At 29.3% G+C, this 21,591-nt stretch overlaps 1 protein-coding gene across 1 annotated transcript; it reads left to right on the top strand.

Moving 5' to 3' along the window:
* The first annotated feature begins 756 nt into the window (after positions 1-756).
* Positions 757-17,506, top strand: LOC126836467 (piwi-like protein Ago3). Its single transcript, XM_050569920.1, has 18 exons — positions 757-1,024; positions 2,869-3,224; positions 3,363-3,481; positions 3,640-3,771; positions 8,317-8,512; positions 8,583-8,779; positions 8,864-8,977; positions 10,873-11,047; positions 12,844-12,954; positions 13,016-13,178; positions 13,657-13,838; positions 14,765-15,055; positions 15,125-15,241; positions 15,335-15,532; positions 15,748-15,933; positions 15,998-16,108; positions 16,219-16,359; positions 17,189-17,506. Exons 2-18 carry the CDS (start codon positions 2,871-2,873, stop codon positions 17,273-17,275), a joined length of 2,874 nt encoding a protein of 957 aa, XP_050425877.1. The 5' UTR covers positions 757-1,024; positions 2,869-2,870; the 3' UTR covers positions 17,276-17,506.
* Positions 17,507-21,591: the final 4,085 nt, after the last annotated feature.

The raw sequence follows: 21,591 nt of genomic DNA, 5'->3' as shown, positions 1-21,591 counted from the left end.
TAACAATTAGTTATAATTAAATATTATAAAATTATAACAATAATTCTGGTCTTAACAGTAGCTTTGTAATTTTAAGGATGACCAAAAATAACAAATACCGCATATAACTGCAGTACTTAAATTATTTATTAAACATATAAAATGATTTGATGTGTTTAATGTTTCGAATATAAAACAATTATATCTTATAACAAATCCTAAATACCTAACTAAAAATACAAAACTTGTTGTTTCGTTTGAGTCTTGGAGTTAATACCATATAATCCATAAACAATTTTTTGGCCAATAAAACAGGTTGTCGAAATTCTATTTTTTGGGACTCCCGTGTAAAACTTAATTCTTAACGGCCACTAATTTATCCAACATGCATTGACCACCATTTCAAAAGCATATATTTTCACGTTGGCTCTTGTTTATGGCGTTACTAAAACATAACCTAGATTTCTTTTTTTCTTTGTTTTCATATTATGTTTAAATAGCAAATTCATCAATGGACAATCGTATGAATAAAAAAACAAAAACAAAAATACCTAATAGGGAGGTACCTATCATAGGCAAAAATGTAATATTAGATAAATTGTATCTAATCGGTGATTATAGTTTATTTAGTTTTATAAAACCGAACAAGTGGTTACAACCGGTTACAATTTGAATTTCGCGCCCTCTGCCGATCATCAAGTAGGTCAACGATGACAGCTGACCAATCACAAGGTGTTATTCCGCATTCCGACGCAAACGCACAAAATACATAGGCCTATTCTACGCACTGCGCACAGAAAATCAGATAATACTGTAATAGATATTCATTATTATTACAATTCAATTATCTTTGTGTTTATACTTTATCCCTCTATTCTCTGTGTTAAATGACCCGAGTTTTCCAATTTCACGTTCGGCCATTTCTTCTCGTTGTGATTCACTTATGACATATAATCACGTTTTCCGTGTTCCAGCTGGAAAACCATATTTTTTGTTTTTTGTTTAATTGTTTGTCCGAGTGAATTGTCTGCGCTACGATACGACAGTAAGTTTATTCGGCGTTTATTTAGCCAAGTTATCTCGATTGAAAGCGATTACGGCTTATTGACCCAATTGTTTTAATCAACAACACCCTGTGACGATATTTATGTTAAACACAAGACTCGTTTTAGATGTCTGCCAACATATTGTTTTACTCTATTCTATCCAATTCGCTTTGTTCGACATTCAGTCGCTTGTAGCTATACTCGGGCGACCGTTCTGACAACATAAAAAAAAATATATATCAATATAGTGTGATAATTAGGTTGTAAGACTTGTTTTTTAATGTAAAGGAATAATACCCAAGATCCAATAGAAGTCGTTGATGTTAAACGCCAAACATCCCTCGCCAGTTTTTTACACTTTTTATCCTAATAAAGCTTTTTAAGAGCAGAACTTGTCGCTGCTGCGTTTTCATTACGCACATTAATTACTTTAGGTAACTGTTTCACAATCAACAGTTATTGTTTATGGTTTTTTCCCTCAAATATTGACTCCGTTTTATCTTAGCGTTACCACATCGTAATGAATAATGATAAATATCTCGTTACCATATTGGAATGTGAGAACAAAATGGATTAATTATAAGCCGTACACTTTGTGCTGATAAACAGAAACAAATTCTAACCGTAGCCAATGACTTAGTTGTCCAAAAATTTGCACTCCATTTGGTTCTTACAGCTTATTGAAATATGTTATAACTCACTTTAGACTTAATCTAATAGTCGGTGACCCTACATTGGTTAACATAAATTAGGCTTTAGTCTAAAGTGACCAGATCAAAATTCTATAAAAGCGGGACAAGTATTCAAAAGGAACTAGAGGAAGTAGGGTATCCCTCCTCATAAAATAGTACTCGTAGGAGGAGTTAATCTCCCTTAATAATTGGTTTTGGGTACACCTTTATTTCTTCATGCTAAAATTAGACATTGCAAAAAAAAAAATCATAATTAAAATGGGATAAAAATCAAAATTTAAATCAATTTTTCATTGAACATAAAATATTTATTTTATTAATACCTTAATAAAATTAAGTATATTATATACTTAACAAAAAAATTATAAAAACAAAATGTAACTTTAAAAAACAAGTATTAAATATTATAACAAGTAAACTTATAATTATAATCAAAGTAGGATGAAAACCAAATTTAAATATACTTAATACAAATTTATAAAATATTTAATACAGATAAAAAAATTATTAATACTTAGTATTTAACATTTGATGCAATAGATTTGAGCAATAAAAGAGATTTTTTATCAGTTGTAACCACTTGGGTTTCATTTCTAAAACCGTGGTTACCTATAGCCGATTGAGAGTCCAGATCATAACGTGATAAAAACCAATGTCTAGGTCTCTATGATAATAAGTGATATCACAGTATAGATTATAGAAACTGTACAAAATAAACTGATGTGATCTGATGGAACACAAAATATACACACCTTAAGTGAAAATAAGAAAAAAATAACTATTGTTTGAAATCTGGACAAAAGCGGGACGTCGATTAAAAGTCTGTACATTTTACTGTCCCGATTTGATCACCATATTTAGCGGGACACCTGCTTGAATATCGGTACTGTCCCGCCAAAATCGGGACGTCTGGTCACACTACCTTAGTCCCATCCAAAATTCAACAAAATTAGCCTTTTAAATTTATTAATCTTATAATCTGGATAAGAAGTAGGATTTTCATTTTCTTGATAATAAAGTTTTTTTTTTAATTTTTGCTGATATTACTATCGTATATTAAACAATATGAATAAAATAAATGGACTCAATTCATGAAATATGACTAAAATACTATTTCCGAATTAAAAATAAAAATAATAATTTTTTTTCAGAAATGGCGGGTCGAGGTTTCTTGAAGGAGCGTATAGCTCAAATGCAAAAACAAAATGAAGCTAGATTAAGAGAAGCTTCTAATATTCCTCCCATACACGTGCCTCCAGTGGAACCTATAATTCCAATAGCATCACCTCAAGTTTCTTTATATCAATCTACAGAACCTCAAACACCGCCTACAGTACAACCTGCAGAGCTTCGAACACCAATAATACAATCTTCAGAGTCTCGAGCACCTATAATACCTGCAGAGCCTCAAGCACCAATAATTAAACCTGTAGTGCAACCGGCAGAGCCCCAGTCATCTGTAATACAATCGCCATCTGTTGTAAATCCTGCCATCCGTGGACGACGGGTCAGTTGATTTTATATTTTATCAAATAACTATAACATATAACTAGGTATTTTTATAACTATTATTGTAATAATTATGCTGTCTTAAAAAGTTAGTAATTTTTCCAAACGCTAAACATTTGTTTTTTTTATATATTAGGCTTTATTAGCTCGCCTAAGACCAGAATCTTCAATAATTCAGCGCCCAGATAAACCAGAAACAATAGTTTCAGGCCTTGCAGCAGTCAAAATACAGTCTGAAGATCCAAAAGAGATAAAGTATAATTATGTATTTATAAATAGTTTTTTTTTTTTTGATAAATAATATTTAATTACAATGAATTTTAACCTATACTAGTAAGTTTGTTAATTTTTGTTATTATACTCGCTTTATGGTACCCAAAAAGTCAATTATGTATTTGGTTGTTTTTTTGTAGCTCTGAAACTCCAATAGTAGCCCCTCAGCCAGAGCCTGAAGCCCAGCATGTGGAACAACCATCTGTAATTAACCCTCCTGTAATATGCCGAGTTGTGCCAAATAAAGAGAAGCCGACAGATACTTTTAAAATGTAAGTTTTGCTTTAAATAAGAGACAATAATTAACTGCAGACCACAAAAACTACAATCCTTTTACTTTTAAAATATTTAGTAAAAAAAACTTAAAAATTGACTTGAATGAGTCATTGAGTGGTTTCTATTATTCTAATTATATTTATTTGTATTATTAAAGTTTAGGAGAATTACCATATATGAGCTTTAAATTCAAATTCTATGTTGATAGGTGTCACATTAAGAAATTAAATATGTAAGCTATAAAATATTAAAATGTGGTAATCCAATTATAAAAGAGTGTAAAACACTATTAGAAATTTTGTTTGACAGATTATCAGACACGTTTCATTGCGTTACTTTGTATATTTTAATTTTATGGATTTACACACACATGCTGATAACATCTCATCTGCATCGAACAATTTTTAAAGATTTGTTAAATCTGGATTACTGGAGTTTTTAATATAACCATAGATTTTTAAAATTGCTGACACCCTGATTTTGAAATTCTAGTTAACATTTATTTAGTCAAAAGTAATTTTTTAATACTAAATTAGTTTCTGTAAAATGCATATCATTTTTCAAATTAAAATAATGTTTCTAGGAATATAATTATTTTTTTTTATGCAAAAGAAAACATTGTATTAAGAGCAACTGGCTCATTTCCTCTTATTGTTAGTCAAATGACATTGTCTATATAAATCTACTATTAAAGTAACTTTGTGCTAAGGTAGACTTGTACTTATACTTATACTGGTACACTATTCACTTGTAATCTAGCAACCTGATTTAAACTTATATTTCATTTGGAGTCATTATTATAGATTATACTAGAGCTTCGCTCTAGCTGGGGGCTCCGCCCCCAGGCCCCCGAGTCGGGCGGGTAGGTCACAGATTCCTGGTACTGTACCCGGAATATTTACTGTACAATATTTTGCAAGCTAAGTACTGATTAAGTGAGAGTAAGTCTAGCTATGTATCTGTAATTTTTTTAAATTTTAAATTGAAAAGAATAGTCTAGAAGTAAGACGGTTAATAAATATCAAGTGTCCGGTGTTGCTTACTTGGGTTGCTACCACTTTTACCAATTTTTATGAACTACTTAAGAGGCTTGATAAGAAGCTGGCCATTGGGAAAAAGTGTACAATGGAAATTGTCTTTGGTAAAAGTTGTTATATTATAGACCACGTCATCAATATAGGCCGGTGTCATCCCGCTTAATTTTATGAGTTGAAAACAGATAAAAATGTCTAGAGCACAGTCAGCTAAATGTCTGTTAAGGTTTACCTTTGTGAAACAAAATTTGTTTAAACGTAGTATGTTATATGTCTGTACACAGCAGTTCCGAGGGGGGTGCCCGGCCACGGAGTCGAGTCAGCTCACTACGTTTTAAAGTATACCGTTATAATTCATCGTACCTTTATCTAGTAATCATAGTTCATACTTAGTTTCGAAAAAGTGTTTTGCAAGCTAAGTACCGGTTAACTGTAGTGCAAGTCTAGCTATCTGTCAGATCAGAAACGTCCTACTACTAAAGCAAGTGTGCTACTTGCTTAAAGGACAATTTTTTTTTTTTTTTAATTTGAATTGTTTGAGGTGTTGTTTACTTCACGGGCTTGGTAATAGCTATGGTTAAAAATAGAAAGAAATGTTTAGAGGTCAGTCTGTATATGTCTGATATGGTGTTCCTATGTGCAACAAAACTTTTTCAAACGTATACGTTATATGTCGAGATATTGGTTGAATTAAAATCCTTATATGTTCAGAAATCACCGTCTATGCCATTATTCGGTGATGACGTACTGTACGTTTAGAATGTAACCAACAGCATAATGCATTAAATATGTATATTAAAGGTCTGGTGGTTTAACAGAAGTTCATAAGTGTTTAAGAATTCAAGAGTAAATTACATGAATGAAATGTCTAGAGTTTATATTAAAACTTAAAAGGGAAAGAAGTGAAGAGTGATAAATACATTATTTTGATTTTTGATCGACTATTTGGCAGAGCTTATAAAAATGTCCAAAGAGAGGTTAAATGAAATGTCTCGATGCAAATCTTTTAGTTTTTGGATCTGGACCTTTAATGCTAAAGGTACTTTGATACTTAAGGTCTGACGTTTGTTGGTTTTTAGAAGTTTAAAAGTGTGGAAGAATGATATGTTTGTGTGACGGTTACTTGGGAACTCAAGAGTACAAAACATGAATGAAATGTCTGAAATAATTTGTAGCAAATATTTTTGATTATTCGAGTGTCCGGCGGTGATTATAAAAACGGTCAGAGTACAAAATGATAATAATAATAATATTCAGTGCATAAAATACCTAAATTATTTGATACTTATCCAGACATATTTTATACATAATAGATAAATTGATATATACATTAATACTTTTTTAAGTAAACCATGAAAGGTATATAAATCCATATGTTGATATATTTTTAGATGTCTAACCAACAATTCATCCTACTAAATGATAATAATCAAAAATTTTAAAATAATTTTATTTTTCATTATGTAGTATCAATTTAAAAAAATATAGCAAAATCTATAGATTTACTATACTTTTTTAGGGTGGAGCGAATACTTATAATTATACTTCTATAAATAATAAAATAGTAAATTAAATGTTGATTTTCAATATAAATTTTAACCCTTTGAAGCACAGCATTTTTTTCTCCGATTTTCTCTGAACATGATTATGAAGGTGGTAATAAATATATACCACTGTGCGAGAGTAGGCTATTTTTTGAAAAAGTAGTATATTACTTATACCACCATGCTTCAAAATGTTAAAATGCAATAAAATGATTTGAAATTAATATTTCATTTTTATGTTTTAATTATGCCCTATGTCTGAAATCACACCACAAAAAAAACCAAAATAGTCAATATTAATAAGTATCTAATTTAGTTCAAGCTATATCAACAGCAGCTCAAAAAAAAAATATATATATTCATACATATAATATAAAAAATTAACATTAAATAGTTAGTAAAAATAAATGTTCAGACAATTTTTTTGATTTTTGATTACTACTCATAAAAACGGTCTAAGAACACAAAATGTTGAATGCTAAAATAATCTAAAGACAACTGTTTTAAGAATTTAAAAAGATGATATAGGGACTTTTGCTGATGCTTTTAAAAAACATACCTATAATTTTTTATAATAAGACTGTGTAAAAATGCATTTATTCGTTGGTTAAATAAGTATTATAAAGCCAGGGAGTAAAAACTGGAATGATTACAATAGCAAAGATGTTGCTATGTATAATGTGATTAAAATAAATTAGATCATGTGATATAGTTATTTCTTATTAGAGCGGAATGAACACATAGATATTTTATGTCAATAATGTATATAAATTTTAAGCACACAAAAGTAGCCCCAGGTGTATAAAACTAAAAATCGATTGTTTTTAGATCTGAACAATTTTTATTCAGTGCATCAAATTATATATATATATATATATAATGAAAAATATTTTTTTAAATAATAATAATAGTATATTTGTAAGCAAAATGTAATATACTACTATACTATATATTATTATATATATTCTAAATCTAAAAAACGTACCAACATCCAACGACGCATATTAATAGGTAATGTTTGCACACGGGGAAACACGTCGATTTCTCTTGAACGAAAACCGTGAGCGAATTACGGACAAATATGTAATTAATAATAACTATTATACGTTTAACATATAATTGTATGTATATAATATAACAAACTACAAAGACAAAAATTCACCAAAAAAAAAAACACGCCGTTCGCCGTTTTTAATTTTTATTATTATATATATGATAACGTTTGACACACCGGGAAACACTATTGAATAAAAAACCACGTATGACAATGAACAACAGTGTAATTAATAATAATAATAATAATTTTACGTTTAATTTAATTTAAGGAAAGTACAAACTCGGCAAAAAAAACAACACACGCCGTCACCGTTATTATTTGATACGATAACGTTGTGACATGATAAAAACGCGCGCCAACGCCACGCGCTGCCTAAGCCGCCTCAGAAGCTTGTCTATGAGCGAGATGTATTATATGAATCCCATGGAAGAGACGATTAGGCGACTGGCGGGAGTCGGCTATTTGAATTGACATTTTATATATTAGATTAGTATAATAGCTACTTGGAAAATCATTTATTATATTACATGCCATGAGAGAGTACACTTGTGCAGAAACCAAAACACGTCACTATTATTACTCTATGGGTGGCTACCCTACTGAATTAGAATTCTAAATAAATAAAATAACATTAAATATCGGGTACGGTTTTTGAAATCAACATACCCAATTTACTGAACAATTGTTAATTTCTTTTATTCTAAAATAAATAAATATAATATATGTTATATTTATTGTTTTTGTGGGTTAGTTAAATAATGTATTTATATTTTTCCTATTTGTCGAAACTTATTATTAAGTTAAGGATTTGTATTATTTCATAGTTAATAATTGTTGTTTAATAATAATTGTATTTTTAAACTGGAAGTGTTCAAGTATGGATTTTAATTTTAATTTCTTTTTCAGGTTACAATTGTCATCAAACTATATTGGCATTGAACTTGAGCAGAACAAAGGCGTTTTTGAATATAGGGTAGATTACAACCCGCCAGTGGATGTAAAACCTGCCAGGTTCATGTTGCTTAACCAACACAGAAATATTTTACCGGTTAAGACATTTGACGGCACGTCTTTGTATATTCCGTCGAGATTACCAGATGATGTAAGTAATAATTGGTTTTATTTTAAATGTTAACGTGTTAAAAGAAACTATCAGTATATTTGATTTTCAGGAAACTTTACTTATAAGCGAGTTAAATGATAAAAGTAAAGTAAATCTCAAAATAATATATCGGCGTCAAACTTTACTACGAGATTGCATACATTTTTATAATGTTTTTCTTCGCCAAATTATGAAATCGTTGGATTTGATCGAGTTTGGAAGAAATATGTATGATCCTGTCAGGAGGGTAGCTATTCCAGAATATAAGTAAATATTTTAGAATATTTTTACTGTAGTTTTTGTTTAGTAGTTCGATAGTTTAGTACTGTTATTTACGTTTTGTTACTATAGTTTAGAAGTATGGCCTGGATATATAACTGCAATTGACGAATTTGAAAATGGACTGTTTATGTGCTGTGATGTGTCGCATCGAATTTTGCGCACACAGTCAACTCTAGAAGTTATGTAAGTTATAAAACAATGTTATTCTAATTCAAGGGAGGATCAAAAAATTATATATATATCATAAAATAAAAATTCAAGGTAGAAGACGAATAGATCTCTCTCTGACCAACATGCTTCTCAAAAGCAGAGTTCTTCTCTTGCTGGTTTCATTGTTGTAAAAACAATTCATGATACCTCGTTTCTGTGTATTTAATTGTTACTTGCCAATATTCTCTAACAATTGTTCTTGACATGAACTGCAGGCGCTGAAGTACAACTCATAAATGTTTGTTACTGAATGTATTTTGACCAAAATTGATATGTACATTAAGTTCTAAATTTTTTTGTATTATGCGTTTTATATATTAAGAAGATATAATGTCCCTTAATTCAAAAATAAATCCCATGAAATAATGACCACAATGTCATTGTAACTATGACCTAATTATACTATGATATGACGTTTTTAATTAGAAAAGAGTACACAAAATAATAGACAAAATTTAAATATTACGAATTGTTTCATAATACCGTTTAAAATTGAATCTAAAACGTAATAACTTAAGTATATACTTTAAATTCTCAATACACGCATAATAGTCCTGAATAGTTAGTAATAGTCCTCTAATTTTGCTTATAAAATAGAAAGAAAAAAATCACAATTATGAAGATTTGAAAATCTTTCATTTTGCAACACACGCCTTGGTAATACTGCATAAAACATTTATTTTATTCATTTATATTTATTTTAGTCAAGGTATTGTAACAGAACTATTTATTTGAATTTGGGGTTTTGAAAATATTGATTACCTAATACAAATAGTAATACTGCTCGACACAAAATTAAAATATATAGTAATTTTTTTGTATACAAATTATCATTTATCTATTTTTTTAAATAAATTATTTTAATTACAATGAAAAGCGTATCCAAAAAAATTAAATATTAAAGTTGAATTTTTTTAACTTACTACGTTTTGGGTTAACATTAATTTGTTTTATTAAGGTTTTGGTTGTTTCTGTTGTTGTCATTAAAATAATAATTAAAGCTAACAGTGGTTTCAGATGTTAGCGTCTTAAGGGATTTTAAAAGTATTAAAGATTCCAAAGGCTGGGTTTTAATATTTAAGTAATGTCCAAAGTAATTTTTGCATAATATCTGATTTGTAATTTTATATGTACCTACTGAGTTTTTGTGCAGGCTGGATAGCGGAGGGTTACACTTGATACAATTTTAACCCAGTCTGCAGATTAGATTTGGTCCTTTTTTTTTAATGTGTAAGTAAGCCGGTCTGATAAAATCAATTTTTCAGAATGATTTATAATCTGGCCAATAATGATTATTTACCGATTATTTATTTTAAGATCTATCGACATCCCCTATTTGGGGAAAAATATTTTGTTGCATGGACTTAGGTTAGGTTGTATCTGTGACATCCAGATTTATAGTTCTACCAATCAAATAACATTAAATACATTTTTAGTTAGTCCGACAACTTATTAAAAAAACTAATTAATTTTAATAACTTATATACATAACAACTAATTTAAGCATAATTTATTTAATATCTTACCTAAAAATAAAATCTGGATGTCATCAATTTAAGAAAATCAGTTGAAGCAAATAACATTAGTAAAATCTGTAACTGTCTGAATCCAATATAATTTCAAGTGGTTGGTTCTTGTAAGCCCACATGTTCTTTGTGTCACAAATTATACTAACTATCAAATTTTCAGTTAGCAGTTGACAGAATGGGTTAAAATAGTATTTACTGTTGGTCAGTACAGGTCGGTTGTTTTTAAGCTAGATTGGATTCTTTATATATATTTAAAATTATATATGTTTATTATAAGTTTGATAAATATAAATTAACGGATAGCAGTGTAATATATGTAATTAAATGTTTTTCTTATAGGATGGAAATTTTAAACAAAGCCAAACGTGAAGGTGGTAGAGACGGTCAATCGGATATAAAGGCAATATTACTAGGAACAACTGTTATAACACACTATAACCGAAAAACTTACAGAGTTGATGACATAGATTTTACTATGTCGCCAATGTCGACATTTGAAAAAAATGGACAAAATGTAAGAATGATGAAGTACAAATCACGTGCTTATATCAACTAATTAAATTTAAATATAAATAAACAATAATACTAAAAGGCCTTATACAATTGTAAGCTATTGAATATTACTTTCTTTATTTTTTAGCTTGAAAATAATAAGCTGTGCATCGATTAGAGCATTTTCCATTACAATAAATTTTTATGGAAAAAAAAAAATGTGGACTTCAAAATTTGTAACAATAAATAATTCAATGGTCACTTTTAATACAAAAAGTTTGCTCTGATCGATTCATAGTACTATGTAGACATAATAATCAAATATATTTTCTTAGTAAAATTGAACCAGTATCTAATTTCAATATCAATGCAAAATTCCTTTTAATGTATATTAAAAACTATAGGTATGTTAAAAGTTAAACCTTTGGTTTAGTACATATAGTGTCTTCATAGATTTTTTAACAAATACCATAGTTGGGGCACAGTAAACCAAGTTCCTGATATTAGTCTATATATATACAGGGTGTCCCATTTTAAAATACTAATCGATTTTTCTCTAAAAATACTAATCCAATCAAAAAGTTGCTTATTAGAGACTTTTAGAGTACAAAGGGGGACGTTATAAAAAAAAAAAAATAGGGTCCAAAATTCAAAATGGCTGACTTACGGTCAAAAACGTGTTTTTTTTAAATGGAAACCATGGTTATTTTGTTAACCAAAGAAATGTTCTTATCAAAACTAACAAGTTTTGTAGGAAATTTTTTTCGGTAAAACCCATAATTTGTAAATTAAGTATCTTTGGCTATTTTTAGTTTTATTATTTTATTTTAATGCATATGGCAACCTTGCATGTGTGGTAACCATGGTATGTGTTGTAACTATGGTATGTGTGGTAACCGTGGTATGTTTATCATTATTTTTATCGATAAGGTTATCCTCTTTTCTGTGTATCACAAAGACAAAAACCATGGTTACCACACATACCATGTTTACCACACATACTAAAGTTACTAAAAATACCATGGTTACCACACAAACCAAGGTTACTACACATGACAAGGTTACCATATGCATAAAAATAAAATAACAAAACTAAAAATAGCTAAAAATACTTAATTTACAAATTATGGGTTTTACCGAAAAAATTTTCCTACAAAAGTTGTTAGTTTTGATAAGAACATTTTTTTGGTTAACAAAAAATACATGGTTTCCATTAAAAAAAAACATGTTTTTGACCGTAAGTCAGCCATTTTGAATTTTGGACCCTATTTTTTAAATTTTTATAACGTCCCCCTTTGTACTCTAAAAGTCTCTAATAAGCAACTTTTTGATTGGATTAGTATTTTTAGAGAAAAATCGATTAGTATTTTAAAATGGGACACCCTGTATATATATGAAGGGCACGGGAGAAAAACAGTAGTAGTCACATTATGAAATTATTATTTTTAAAATAGTTTTTTCAATTTAGGCCATTAATTTTTTTTTTATTTATGTCAACAGATTGTTTAAATAAATACATTTTTCATTAGAATAGCATTTATTGTGATTTTTTTTTGTTCTTAAGAGGAAGAGGAATTCACGAACTTTGTTTTTGCTATACTCTAAAATTTTCATAATGTGACTTCTACCGTTTTTCTCCTGTGCCCTTCATATATATAAAATCATACAAAAAATTGGTCTATATTTATATTTTACTCGGATATACACTTCAATGAAATGTTTTCATCGAATTATATTCGAAATTGCTTACTAAAAATTATAACATGTATGTCAATTCAGAATTTGGCACTAACAAATTGTTTTATTTTTTTTTTCCAGATTTCTTTTATTGATTATTATAAACAAGTATATAATATAAATATAAAAAGTGCAAAACAGCCCATGTTAATTTCAAAACTTAAAAAGAAAGATATGGTGAAAGGCACGGTGGTTAGTATATTTACCTAACTTCATATATTTTAAACATATTTCAAACAGATATTTCTTTTAGGAAAATGATACAATATGTTTGGTTCCCGAACTATGTAATATGACAGGATTGACAGAAGCAATGAAGGCCGATTTTAGATTAATGAAGGAGATTCAGCGACACGTTTCAATAACTCCCGACGTACGGCAGGCAGCCTTAGTAAATTTTGTTAAACGTGTAAATGGTAGGTACAATATACTATATGCCCTTTATGATAATGAAAATGTTTCCAATAATCTTTATAGCTATTTAGAAACCGTCATTTATACAAGATCATATTTATGAAATTTTGAAAAAAAATTCTGAGGGATTTGTTTTTAATAATTTATTGTAGGTTAAGTAAATGTTACTTCGTACTCTAATTTTTCTATAGGGTGGTTTTATTATATTAGTATCAACTACTGTTTATGATGATTGTTATAACAGTTACTAACCATAACATTTCCCATTTGTTGAGTGTTACAAAATTCCATTTATGTTTTGAATAATATTGTTCTCTATATAAACTTAATTGTTAAACATTTGTTATTTATGGGCGTTATCTTAATAGGTAAAAAAACATTTCAATTTTTACAATTAAATATACATTATATTTAAGTTTTGAATATTAATTATTTTATATACTAGAAAGATTATGCTTAATAATTTGTAATAACGTTTAGAACACGAAGCCGCAAGCAAAAAATTAAAAGATTGGGGACTCAAATTCAGTTCGGCTCCAGTAAAAATGCATGGACCTGTATACAATAAAGAAGTTATCATATTGGGAAATAACATTAAAAAACCTATCAAAGATAATATGGATTGGGGAAACGACGTAGCAAAGAATGCAATGTTCTCAATAGTGAGTGGCTATTAATTAAACGTATATCTAGCTGTTATTGTATTTAAATGAAAGCTAGTACATGATGTCAGAGCATATTGAAGTGGAGCCTATAGCCTCAAGCTATAGGAATTATTTTTTTTGTAAAATGATAGTCACTTTCCAATAAACACTTTGATGCAAGAAATATAAAAATTGAAGTGTTGTAAAATGTATAATTAGCTTAAAATTATATTTTTAGTATTAGGGTTGATAGTCCATCTATAATAATTTGTTAACGTTATTACTCTTATACATATCGTTTCTCCGGTGGAACAATAGAGTAAGTTCAAATTTTTGACTTTTTGACTTAAGTACGAAAACAGTATGATAATATATACCGCTAGAGAGCAGTTTTGTCGTTTACCATTGTGTAAGGTTACCATTACACTAAAATTTTAAATCACGTTTTCTGAAAAAAAGTTAAATTTGCACATACACCATTGTTCCACCGGAGAAGCGATATATCAAATACCTGTTGACTGTTGATTTACTCACATGTCAACACCTAGAAATGTACAATGGTCAGAGTGTAATTTACCCATTTTTTTTTTTTCCTTAATAAAAAAAAATTTGATTACAGATTTTTAAAAAAATTGTGTATGATAAAGCATCACTCTAGGTCTGTTCTAATTTCGTTTGAAAAAAAAAATGTGGACGTTTCACACTTTAGGGGAAAGGGTTAAATCATTGTTTTGGTTCGTCAATATTTATTGATAGTACTTTACCTAAAGAATATTCCATACAAATTCGGGATTAATTTGACTATGTTGTAAAAAATATAGAATGCTGTAATTTTTAAGTTTAAAAAAAAACTCATTGTAAAACCAATACCAATAATTGTAATACCTTTCTATACATTGAAGTTAATATTGAGCTATGTAAAACTATTTTTTTTACTAATTTAGGTTAACATGAATTCATGGGCCATTTTGTATATTCAAAAAGAAGAACAAGTGACGTATTCATTTTGTAATAAATTAATTTCAAGCGGTCGAATTTTGGGAATGAATATCGAAGTACCAAATAAAATAAAAGTGTCAGGCAACAATCCTGAACATTTTATTACAGCGATACAAAACGTCACGTCTAACATAAAAAATTTGCAAATGGTCGTCATAATATTTCCAAACCAGCGAGAAGATCGTTACAACGCTGTCAAAAAGATATGTTGTGCTGACTTGGGAATACCTTCGCAGGTATGATATTATTGAATATGTGGGAAAGAAAAGTTTTTATTTTATAGCTCTCGTTTGTTTTTCCAATAGGTTATTGTTTCAAGAACAATTTCAAAACCAGACAAGTTGGCTTCAATTACTCAAAAAATAGCCCTACAAATTAATTGTAAATTGGGAGGAGCGTGTTGGGCAATAAACATCCCATTGGTAATTATTTATTATAGTTTAGTGTATTTTGTAAATCGTCCAACTTAGTAAATAACAAAATATCATTAAAAAAAAAAAAACCGTTTTTTCTAGAAATCTACTATGATAGTCGGAATAGACGTATACCATGAAAAAAGTAAGCAGGCAAGTAGCGTTGTTGGGTTCGTTGCATCAATGGACAAGCTGTTCACAGAATGGCAAGCAGTCGCATCCATTCAAAAAAGTACCCACCAAGAGCTTATAAGGGCTATACACGAGGCGTTCCATAAAGTACTACAAAAATGGAAAGCTGTAAGTTTATGTTGTTTTGTCCTGTGACTCCAGCTAAATTATCCTATTGCTGGGTTGCAGATTCCAAAAATGTTAAGTGTGTGGTTTTTTGTGTCGTTAAGTGGAGCGGAATAAATTATTCTTTCTTAATTTATTTTTTATGCAATACGTCATTACTTATTAGTATAGCAATTAATTTGAACTTGCAGTTTTAAAATATTTTGTTTTGCCCCCAGAAAAACGGTGAACTACCGCAAAGAATAATAATATACAGAGATGGTGTATCGGATGGCGATTTAAAACAGGTTCAAGAAATGGAAATACGAGACTTGGAAGCTGACTTTAAAGAATACCCGGGTGGCTATTTTCCTAAAATAACATTTATTGTTGTTCAAAAACGAATAAATAGCAGAGTGTTCCAGGTTAGACGTTATAGTGATTCTATAGCTAGAAAATAAAATAATTGTAATAATTTTTGTTCTGTAGTTTATGGGTGAAAATAAATATGTAAATCCACCACCGGGAACAATTATAGACAATACTGTGACGAGAAGAAATTATTTTGACTTTTTCCTCGTATCTCAGCATGTGCGCCAGGTTTGTTATGAAATCATATTGTAGTTTTTATTTATTCAACAAGCATATAGGCTGTGATGTTAATAACTTTTATTAATATATAAATGTATATATGTTTTTATACATTTCAGGGCACTGTTAACCCAACACATTATATTGTGTTGCAAAATGGCTGTACTATAAGCACTGAAAACGTTCAAAGATTGTCATACAAACTATGTCACATGTATTATAACTGGTGCGGTACTATAAAAGTTCCAGCTCCTGTTCAGGTAATCAACTGTTGTTTTTTATTTAATTATTATTTACTCAGAAATAAAAGTTTTGATTAACGTTAATAATATAGGTTGACGCGTAAATTGTTAAAAAATTCAAGTGTAAAGTGTCTTTAGTTTTTACTTGAGTTGGTTGGAAAAAATGTCATAATTATCACCGTGAAACGTTAGGATCTATTTATTATGGCAGAAGGGTGGATACTATAGTAGAAATATAACTTAGAATATGGTAAGGAACTATCAAATTTAGAGAAAAAAATTGGAAGAGTTGTTGTGGTCGCCCAGATAACTAAGGAAGAAATAGCGTGCTTAAATCTTGAATTATTTACATGATTACAAAATGATTAATGATAGGGGGAAGGGTAAGGTAGATAACTTAAACTCGGTCTTATTGTTGTGTGGCGGATAATTGATTTTACATAAGCGCTTGCATTCAGCTCCAAGTTGAGAACTAGTAGAATATTCGGAAGACGGTTTTGAACTTTAGAAGATAAATGAGATTACTCTCTTTAGAAATATTACAATTTTTAACTCGTTAGATATGCAAAGAATATTTCCAAAAGAGCAATATCGTTAAGGGTTTTATCATAGTCAACTCGTAGGAACTTCGTTGGTAGAACTGAATGTGAAAATAGCATTTCAATTAATGGAATTTTAAAACATAAGATATGGATACGAAGTGATTAACTTAATTCCCCTGTAATGAGTGTGAGAGTATAACGTATGAATATTAAAATATCGACTCGAAACTTTTTGATACAAGCACCGAAAAATTGAAAAAACAAAATACATTGTTTTCATAATGCGTTTTTATCATTTGTTTCAGTACGCGCACAAGTTAGCCTATCTTGTAGGCCAAAATATAAGACAACAGCCAAACGAACAGTTGTGCGAAACATTGTTTTTCTTGTAAAAGCTTGTTATTTTTTATGTCTACAAATAGTTTTTGTATGTATACCATTATTATTTATTTATTTTTTTGTTTGGGTTATTTTTTTATTTTGTATACTATCTACGAATTAACTATTGAATTAAAGCTTTACAAGTTTATCTCTATACAGGGTAATAAGTTAACTATAGTGAACTGATTCATTATAAATTGTTATTTTACACATAAGACTGTTCTACCTACTGTAATTTTTTTATTTACAGAATTTTTTTTTTTCATATATATGTATATATGTTTTTTTGTAGCATTAATTATTCGAAAAGAACAAAAAATTTGTATGCTAAGTGAAACTTATTAATAAATCTATTATATTTTTGTATTAAAAAGTAAAATCGTTCTTGATTAAGTTTATAGATATATATATACACACGGTGCTACGCCGATTATGTTCCATTATTATACTTACTGAATCCAGCTTCAGTTTACAGTTAGCAGAGTTAATATTAATATTAGTATGTTAAAGTTACTTGAAAAATGTATAAAACTAACAGCCGAAAATTTCAAATCGGTCTCAAAAAAAAAAAAAGTATTATTGCTACGCATTTTCTATATTTATTAGTTCGGCGCTGTTACGTTAAGTAAATTGTACTTTTTATAATTTATGTTTTGTAAAGATTCATATTTTATAAATTAATATTTTTAGTGGGTACTTATTTTTAAAATCAATAAACGGAGAAAGTTGGGTAATTTTTTTATTATTATACAATTTGAAGGGTGCACTTTATTATACTTATTTTGCAACACTTTTTTGGTATAATATGTCGTCATTTAAGAATTTTATTATTATCAATAATTTTTACTCTATTTTCAAATAATTTAATAATAAATGTATAGTTAAATTTTGCTTTATTGTAAAATATACTAAAAAGTTACAATAAACACGGACAAATTTTTACTTAGACTGTGGACATACTTTTATTTATTTCCCCTAAAACTCTGGTTCGGTTTCATAATTTATATATTATTTAGGAAATTAATTTATAATAAAATGTACTCCATTATTCTTAGTTAAACTTAGTTTCCTATGTTTTTCAAAAATAATAACATATTTCTCCTGTTTGCGTAAAGCTGGTATTGTAATAAAAACGAATTATTTACATTGTACATTTAGAGTAAAGTTGACTTCGGATAAGTCGCTGCTTCAAACCGAAAATTTGAACAATGATTTATCTGTGGAAGCATCAACATATTTTTATTAAGTTCGTTGTTTTAACCGTTCACTTTTGTTCAGCATTCTAAGCAAATTTCGTAATCTAATAATTAAGTGGAAATAATGGAGGAAGAAAACAAATTAAATTTTTTTGTGAAAAGTGGCACAATTTTATGATTTAATCTTTTTATAAATAACACTCCTGCACTAAATTAACAAGTGTAACGAGCTCTGTCGGTGTTGGTTACAGACGAGGAAGTTTTTAGGATCTACTTGTACATTATTATGGTGTAAGTAATCACAATGGTATATTTGCAATACGAAGTGCGACAAACAAAAATATCAAACACCACAACAGACAACTCGGCGCCCCGAACCGTTAGGGGGGCACTTGATATAATGTGAAAGGTGTTTTATTATTTAAAAATATTAACAGGTAAACGTTTTTATTTATCATCAAACAAACATTCAAAATGGATACTCAGATTCTTCAAATTTAAGAACAGTTTAAAACTTTTTAAAGGTTAGAAAATTATTTAAAAGATATTAAGTTTTTCCAGCACCGTTCACAAGATAAAGAAATAGTTTAGAGGAGAGACGGGGAGGATGAGTTAAAATCTGGTACAAATCGGACATAATATTAGGAACTGGCATAACTATAATTCTAATTCTGTTTATGGTGAAACTAGGAAAGCATAGGAAAAACCTAAACTTGAATAGCATTGTCAAAAATTAGGTTAAGAAATAAGTTAGGTTAATCTGATTCTAAAAAAAAAAAAAATTATATGAGACGTCATTGTCACATAAACGTATAAATTAATTATTGATCACTACATTTCTATCTTCGTATAAGCGAAGACGGTTATCTTTTTACGAGTGATCTGTCAGTAGATAATGGTACACACACAAGTAAATACCCAGAGGGCCATCGCCACCCCCCCCCCCCTGAGTAGTTCGTTTTTATATACAACTAGGACTTATAAAACGGTTGTATCTTATACTAAAAAAAAAACATTTACATAAGGCAGTATTCAATTTTAACTTAAAAAAATTAAAATAAATTATTCATTACAAATTTATTGTTAGAAAAGCGGTTGTCCAGTCGTGGCAAATGCAACGACAAATAATTACTTATATAATTTGTTATGTCGCGTGTCTTTACATACATAAATACTATCAAAATTGTCCAAGTTATGGCATTTCGCATACCAGTCGAATATAATATTGTTTATTGTACCCGGCACTAGTTGTAAGAAGAGAAAGCGCCGAATTGTACTATTAGGTACACCCGTTTTCTTTACAATAATAAACTGAGATTATCACATGGTAATTATTACTATAAACTCGCGTGTTTCTTAAATCCGAATACATCATCCAAAATATTCATGTGGGTCTTCCGGTTAGTTATCTCGCGCATCCTTCAGGCGGGCAACGTCAACAAATACAATGCATATTTGTATGTGCTTGTAATTTTTTTTTTAATAGGAGCCTACTAACATAATAAGTAAACGTAATAACACGGTACTATTTAATGAACTTTTCAAGTGATCTTTTGTGGACCTGGTCGAGTCCAACAGCGTTTGAATATTTTTTTTACACCCTTGAATTTTCAATTTACCGTTAACAGCCGTCAGTCGTATGACTACTGATTTTAATGGATATGTGTTGGTATTATATAATAAGTTGAAAAAGAAAATCGATTTTGTATTTTATGTAGAAACCGTAAGAATTAAAATAATGTATATACAAATATTCGTTTTGTCAAAGTGATCGAGACTGGGCCGTGTACCGTACCTACGCATATAATATAATACATGGTTTATAGATACAAATTTTGTTTTTTTACCCATGTCTACTCTTTCGGCTGTATATTTTATTCATTCGGCAAATTTCCCGAGAGGAACCGTAAAACGCCTACTAGTCCCCAGATAACACTAGATGAGTGTACCATAATATCATATTATAGAGGTCCGGTACGTACGGACGCGACAGCGTGATGGGATAAATGTGCCCAAAGGATAAGTCGAATGGCGCGTAACTCAGTAAAACACATCACATTTAAATACAACTTTATTCAAGCTACTAAAAAGAAAGAAAAAAAAATGTGTTTTACCCTCTAGTACTAAACCTAGCTACACAACGAACACAAGAATCGAAGAATGAATGAATTGATATTTAAAAAAGTTAAGTTTAAACTTAAAAGTATACACGGTGAACACCCTTTGTACAGACAGCAGCGAAATGAGTAAAATCGTATTCACCACAGCAACACAGTCCTGAAGATAATAGATGCAAGGCTTCCAACATTTTAGCAACACCCAACAATATGTAAATATAGGCGTAACCAAACAATTTTTTGTAAACAATTTGAATTTCAGTTAATTTATGAAATAAAGCTTCTTCTACTTTACATTTTTTCCTAGCTGTGTTAGGTCAGCTACCCTAGTGTTCAACTGCACTAAATACGATTTGCTACACATACATTCACTACGTCCGACCATCTCTTTATTGGTCTTTAAACTCCTCAAAGACAAAAGCTCAAGGAAGATTTTATCCCCCATATCCCCTCTCACCTTCTGTAATTACTTTGCTGAGTGTGAAGTTTAGACAAAGGGCCCGCTTGCCTACCCTTCCGAGTACCTATTGTTTTTACAGATGATATTGTTACCAAGTATAATAATAATAAATACGTTGTAATTTTCTCCATTAAAAGCAAGTCAGCGTACTCAATATAGGTGGAACATTGTCTATCTACAATAGCTCCCGCTTGGTAGCGTTCTAATATTTTTTTTTCATACCGATTGATGCATGGATAACGATTAATATTACAATCGAGTATGGCAGAATGACAAAAATAATAAATTACATTTAGGACACTATATTAATTGTTTTGCCCATCATTAACTTGTTCTACTCAGCGTCCGTCGATGACGAGACTATGTGAGATAGTCAGTTTTTTTTATAGTTCAACATACTATTAAGCTATTTGGAATTTTTACACAACGCAAATGCGGGTACTATAATATTTTAATGGTTACCTTTCGTTTTACAGCTTTAAAAAATACACCTCTGACCTAACCACATGACGTTGCAACGATGGTGTCAACATTGTTTAAACATATGAAAATGT

Source organism: Adelges cooleyi, unplaced genomic scaffold (genome assembly GCF_023614345.1).
Source record: "Adelges cooleyi isolate 19-005CV unplaced genomic scaffold, UGA_ACOO_1.1 ACOO_flye_CR_arks_rails_tigmint_CR_PRNA_247, whole genome shotgun sequence".
In the NCBI taxonomy this organism is placed as follows: Eukaryota; Metazoa; Arthropoda; class Insecta; order Hemiptera; family Adelgidae; genus Adelges; species Adelges cooleyi.
Note: the sequence above shows the minus strand (reverse complement) of the source record. Positions and strands in the feature narration are given on the sequence as shown.

What these genes read in the sequence shown, in the direction of transcription:
- LOC126836467 (XM_050569920.1), top strand. Translation starts at nt 2,871, where the DNA reads ATGGCGGGTCGAGGTTTCTTGAAGGAGCGTATAGCTCAAATGCAAAAA. An exon ending in CGTCGAGATTACCAGATGAT is followed by an intron (nt 8,513 to 8,582) that starts GTAAGTAATAAT and finishes TTTGATTTTCAG; the next exon opens with GAAACTTTACTTATAAGCGA. An exon ending in TTGAAAAAAATGGACAAAAT is followed by an intron (nt 11,048 to 12,843) that starts GTAAGAATGATG and finishes TTTTTTTTCCAG; the next exon opens with ATTTCTTTTATTGATTATTA.